Genomic DNA, 6,000 nt, shown 5'->3' with positions numbered 1-6,000 from the left:
TGAACCGCATTAAGTCATTGTATGTTAAGTTTAATAGGCTGTTATCCAGGAAAAATTAATTACCTCGGGCAAAGGTTGGGATACTTTAGTGGCTAATGGGCGTGTCTATAAGGGACGGGGTGGGCACTGTCTCTTTTTTTTTTTAGATACGCTTAATCATATCATATTTGGCAATCTGTGCAGAAACGGCAGAAGATTGGTTCATATTCCTTAAGGCAGGTTCCTTCACCACCTAAAGTCTTTGGAGTTCTAGAGACGGAAACGCTCCCATAGGGATGCCCTCGCCCAGGACACCGCCCTTAAAATCAGACAGAGGAAGGCTCCCTTCATGAACGCGCTTGGCAAGCCCTGCCCCCAAAAGGGGTGGAGGTAGAGAAAGAATAGGTCTACACCTCTCTCGTCTGCCCGAGTACAGATTGGCAAGTGGCATAGGCGCGCAGACCTCTGTCATTTATTTATTTTTCTTTCCACTGGGTGCGCTGTCCCTTTAAATGGGGGACGCTGGTGCTGGCTCCGTAACACCGGAGCCGGCAGCTTGTTGATTTCAGAGCTGGTGAATTTCACATTGTTTCCACTTCACTTTCCTCGCCCGGGGGAGGCTCGGGTTGGCTCTACAACCGCTACCGCAGTTGCCAGCTAGGTCCAGGGGAGGGCAGAGACCTGCAGCATCTGGGCGGGCGTGGGGCCGCAGGGAAGGGTGTCGGGGCCACACACGCACTCTCGCTGTAGTCCAGATCCTTCTGAAGCCCGGACGCCCGGAGCGCACCGAGCCGGAACCGCCTGCCTAGACGCCCGCCCGCCAGCCCGCCCACGGGCCGGGGTCACAGCCAGGGAGCCGGCGAGGGGAGGAGGCTCAGGGGGGCTGGGTGGGGGGGCGGGGGTGGGTGCTGCCGCCGCCGCCGCGGAGCTGCTACTCGGCGCGTTTTGTATGAAGATGGCGGCTCCCACCGCCAGCAAGGCAGCCTCCCTGGGCTGTAACAACAAGCCTGCGTTCCCGGAGCTGGATTTCAGGTCGGGAGCTCGGGTGGAGGAATTGAACAAACTCATCCAAGAATTCTCGAAGCACGACCAGCGGGAATATGACGACCAGAGAGCACTGGAGATTCACACAGCCAAGGATTTCATCTTTTCCATGCTGGGTAAGAAGGAAAAAGAGGGATGTGTGTGTATGTGTGTGTGTGTGTGTGTGTGTGTGTGTGTGTGTGTGTGTATGTGTGAGATGGGAAGCGGGGTAAAGAACCCATTCCCCCTTCTCGCGCGCTCTTTCCTTCTTGATTTTCTTCCCGGAGCCGCCGGGTGCCTGGGGTGTATAACCCATCTCTGTTCCGCCTCTTCCCTTCTTTCTCCGCGGCAACCTGAGCTGCCTTCCCTCCCCTCCCTACTATACTTTGTGCCGGGTCCCTTTTCCACCCCAGTTCGCTGGCTCTTTTGTTAATTTCTCACCGACTGGGGCCTGGAAGGCAGGTGAAGTGTTCGTGGTGAAACGTCTCACTGTTTGGGGGGAAGCCCCTGGAAGCCGCGCGGTCCAGGTGAGAACCGGCTGCGCCTTTCAATTAAGGGATTTGTCTCCAAAGAAAAGGACCTGCTCCTTCCCAACGCCGAGTCTCGGGTCCTCCCCAGAGCTCGGGGAGCGGAGACAGCCTGGGACTCTGGCTCGGCGCCCGAGCGACAAGTTGCTCTCTAGTCTCGCTTGCGGCGCGGCGCTGTCAAGCCTGGCCCCCGGTGGCCAAACTTGTTGGGTGTTCCCTGGTAACCCGCTCAAGTAGGCTGGGCGCAGGGAGTTCCTGCAACTTTGATTTGCAAGTAGATTTCCCATCGAAGCGGTCGGAAGCATTTCCGGTGCTTCTCCGGGCTTCTTGCCGAGCTCGGAATTCCTAATTTCCAGCTCGAAAACGACCACGCTCAGATCTCTGACCCCGAGGAGCGCCAGTCCCTTCCTCTTTGTGTGCTGTCTATGCACCGGCCGAGAGAGGTGTCCTGGGTTTCGAACCCCGGCGACGTCCGGGTTTAGAATAATGCCGCCCCTCCCACCCCCCGGCCTGGCACCTACAGTTCCTTAACAGATTGTTGAATGTTGTGTAAAGGAAAATAATTGAGTCAGGCCGGGGAGACCGAACCCCTCCCCAGGTGTCCTGTCGTTCGGATTAGTGCTGTGAGTGAGTGTCCGCTGCTGGGAGCCTCCCGCGTAGCTTGCGGCTCCACCAGTGCAACTCTGGCTGCATGCAGTACGTGGCCTGGCGGTGAACACTCCGCAGAACTGGGACTCCAGTGTAGCGCTGCCCCACCGCGTGTCTTTGCGCGCTTGACAAATACATTCGTAGGCAATTTTCCAGGTAGTGGGAAATTTAATTGAAAAAGGTCTTGGACCACAGAGGACGACTGAGCTTTTGCCTTCCTCCTGCCGTCTACTTGGATTTCAGCCGGCTGTCTGCTGTCCTTGCTGGTTCTATCATCGGGTATTACCTCTCGGTTTGCTTCCTCCCCACAGCCCAGGTTGGGGGTAATACAAATTGTACGTGTGCCGGCGGTGGGTAGTAACGCTTTGGGAAGTTGGATGAAGCATGTTAAAACTTGGGGCTGGATTTTACTTTTTGCTCCACACTCCCCAAGTGTATCCTAGGTTGTGTATGGGGTTGAAAAGTTCTCCATTGAGAGATTCGACCATTCAACTAATATTGAATTAAATGTGGGGTGTGAGTGTGTGTGTGTGTGTGTGCGCGCGCGCGCGCGTGTGCGTGAGTGTTTAAATAACTCCCTAACCTTGCGGTGGGAAGCTTACAAGCTTACAAAGCTTTCAGATCTGAAAACCAGCACAGTGATTGTCAGAAGGGTGGGGATACACAGAGAAGGCTCAGGGCATTTATTTAATAAGTTGCTTAATCATGTCCTTTCTACTTGACGTATATAATGGAAGTCTGCCATTGTGTTATTATAGCGCCGGCCTCAATTCCAATGTCTCCTGTCCTAGGTCGTTCACTAGGAAAAGGTGCTCGGTCACCATCAGTCAGGATAGTCATGGAACAGAAAATGGGAGGCTGTGGGGAGGGGTAAGTTTAAGTGCCCAGCTCATGAGGAAATCCTGTGCTAACCCCACGGCTGATACACTGATTTCTCAAAGTCTTTACGAAGGGTGAATTATTGCAGGGTGCTTAATTTATTTTGTGTTTAATGTCATGAGTGGCATGGTTGTTGACAGGTAAATGAAATTCCCTTTTATTCATTTTTACAAAGTTGATCTCGCAAGAGAAGTGTTTCTTGCCCCCTGGGAATTTGATGTTTCCACCTGCGGGAGAGAAAATTCAGGAGAATGTCGTTTAAGCCTCTTGCCCCCTCTGGACACTAGAAGGCAGATGGCGAAATGAGCTTGCCTGTGTGTGGTGCTGCATTCATTTGTGAGTTGCTTGCTTTCCTTTAATGAGGTGCTGGCTGCTCTAGACAAGTGAAGGTTTGGCGACAGCAAGGGTCCCTGTGTGGATTTACTTTTCCTAAAGAGGATTTTCGCTTGGCTTGAAAAAACAAAATCTCTTTTTGTGCACTTTGTTTCACTTGCCACAGTCCACAGTCTTTCATGAATATGCGAATGATGTGTCTTAATGACCCTCAGCTTGTTAAGGTGTTAACAGGGGTGGCACCAGGCCCTTATTTCTGGGAGCTTTTGGGGGGTGGGTGTGAGTCCTCTTGGCTTTGTTTTGCTTCTGTCTGAGCGGCACCTGAGGATTGTCAGCAGCCTAAAAACATTATCCCCTCACACAGAACGAAATGGCAGAGGAGTTTGGTGCAAACCTCTTTAATGGAGCTGTGGATAACGCTACCTCTGTTTTTAGGCAGCTGGCAGGGGCAGCCACTTTCTGTATGAGATTGTTAGCCTGGACTAAAGCCCCCGACCACCGGCTTCCCAGATCCTTTTTGTTTTATCGAGATTGGAGGCAACTTTACTACGCAGAAGGGCAAAGTTGTGGTAGGCTGTTGTCATAAACAGTGACCCGTCAGCACCGGGAAACTCCACTGTCCTATCAAAGCAGGGGTCTGCATAGTCTGTGGAGTTGATCTGAGCCTGCTGCTGGTCACCCAGCTGTCCATGGTCTGTCCTGACCTTCTCTGCTTGTCCGGAGATTCTGATTCCTTTGGAGGCAGGTATTTGCGGGAGTCATCTAGACTCACTATTTATTTTACACCTTGGTGTTTTAGGAGAATGATTGCTGTTATTATCTAGTTAATATGTGAGAGCCCAGATTGTGGGAGAGGCTGGCAGTGCATAATAAACACCATTTATCAGAATTCAGGGAAATTGCCAGAGTTCATTAATATTTTAATAATATTTGGTATTTGCATAGTGTCTCTGCCAGCTCTTTTGTTATCTTCATTCCCTGGTGAGGTCGAATGAAGACTGGTTGTGTCCCCATTGAACAGATGCAGAACAGGGGTTATGAAGAAACTAGAAGAGCCCGGAAGAAATAAGAAGTCGCTTCCCCTTCAGTCCAGATGGTTGGTACCATGCTGTGGTCATTAGAGTAGTTATCACTTACTGACTGCCTTCTCTGTGCCAGGAACTTCACACAACCTTAGGAGTGGTATTGCTTTCCCATTACACAGATGAGGATATTGAAATTTACTAGGGTTAAGAATCATCCAGGGTCCCATGGCTAATAAATGGAAGAGATGTTGCTAAAACTCTCTTGGCCTGCTTCCAAGTCTTTTTCTATCAAGAATTGAGGTATTAAATCCAGAGGAGGGGCTTTGTTTAAAAAAAAAATTGTCTCTTCTTTCAGAAATTTGTTTCTGCTTTCAGCTGTATTAGGGTAATCCAATCAGCATTTGACATGAGTTCTGGAGCAGTCTGAGTTGGAGTATTTTATTCCGTAGAAAGATCATTCGTTTGAATTTCAGGTTAAGAAACTGATGGTCATTAGAATAAAATGTTAAAATCTATAGTTCCTGTCTCAGTCTGCCTCTTGCTGGCTAGGTGGTCTTAGTCTTTTCATCCATTAAACACAGATAATAGTATTTTCATCTATTAAACATGGAATAATAGTAATGCACTGTATCAGAATTATGTGTGTGAATATGAAGTTATTTTGTAAACTGAAAAGGAATGTATACATGATTTTATTATTTAAAGAAATGGGCATTGTTAGAAAATCTAGTGAACTTACACTGGAATTATTTCTGCAACTTCCTATCAGAAAGACTACAGAGAATGATTAGAGGTGACCTAGGAGAATATAGGTTCTGGCTGGAGAGGGCATGATTAATTCCAACCCACACTGCCATTTGTTAAGTTCATACTGTATGCTGGCCCTTGTGCTAGCTACTTTGCATAAATATATTCATGTAATTTTCTTCCAGAAACTTCTTAAGGATAAATACCATCATGCCTGTTTTAGAGGTGAAGTAGGTGGTATTAATCCCCCTTTAAAGATGAAACACTGAGGCTCAAAGAGGTCAAGTACTTATGCCAAGATCATACGGAGTTTGAGTTTGAACCCAAGTATTCCTGACTCGAAAGCTCATGTTCCTTCCACTGTGTGGGCAATCAGTTTCTATCACTCTTGGGCCAGACAACCAAAAAGGCCCCACTCCGTGGGGGATGCTATACTCAGTACCCTGCTTTGCGTGCACGAGCAGAGATGGTCTCTTCTGGCCTGTCTTTCTTACTTTCATGCGTTCAACAAATATTTACTGAACGTTATACTGTTTGCCAAGCAGTATGCAGGGTCCTAAGGATAAAATAATGAGCAAAAACTTTAATTCATATGAGCCTGTGGAGACCCCTCCCTCTTCTGCTTTGCCCATCAACTTTAAGAGAATAGTTTGCTGACTCTTGTCTCCTTTCAGGCCCATGGTTGTGGTGTTTCTGAGTGCTGTCGGAACTACCATATTTTTAGGTACTTTCTATATCTACAGAGTAGGCCATTTTGAAGCCCTGTCTTTCGAGTGTTTGAATGTCACTTTTCCTTAATGAATTCATCCAGCAATCTTTACTGAGGGAATTTATGTGAA

General features: G+C 48.6%; 1 protein-coding gene across 1 annotated transcript in view; it reads left to right on the top strand.

The window, feature by feature from the left end:
* The first annotated feature begins 918 nt into the window (after positions 1-918).
* Positions 919-6,000, top strand: part of MB21D2 (Mab-21 domain containing 2) — a 105,951-nt gene continuing 100,869 nt past the window's right edge. The window contains exon 1 of the mRNA XM_007457592.1: positions 919-1,139. Coding sequence (XP_007457654.1) covers positions 929-1,139 — 211 coding nt within the window. The 5' untranslated portion in view covers positions 919-928. The remainder of the gene's footprint in view (positions 1,140-6,000) is intronic.

This window comes from Lipotes vexillifer, unplaced genomic scaffold, assembly GCF_000442215.2.
Source record: "Lipotes vexillifer unplaced genomic scaffold, Lipotes_vexillifer_v1.1 scaffold425, whole genome shotgun sequence".
Lineage (NCBI taxonomy): Eukaryota > Metazoa > Chordata > Mammalia > Artiodactyla > Lipotidae > Lipotes > Lipotes vexillifer.
This window is presented reverse-complemented; position numbering and strand designations above follow the sequence as displayed.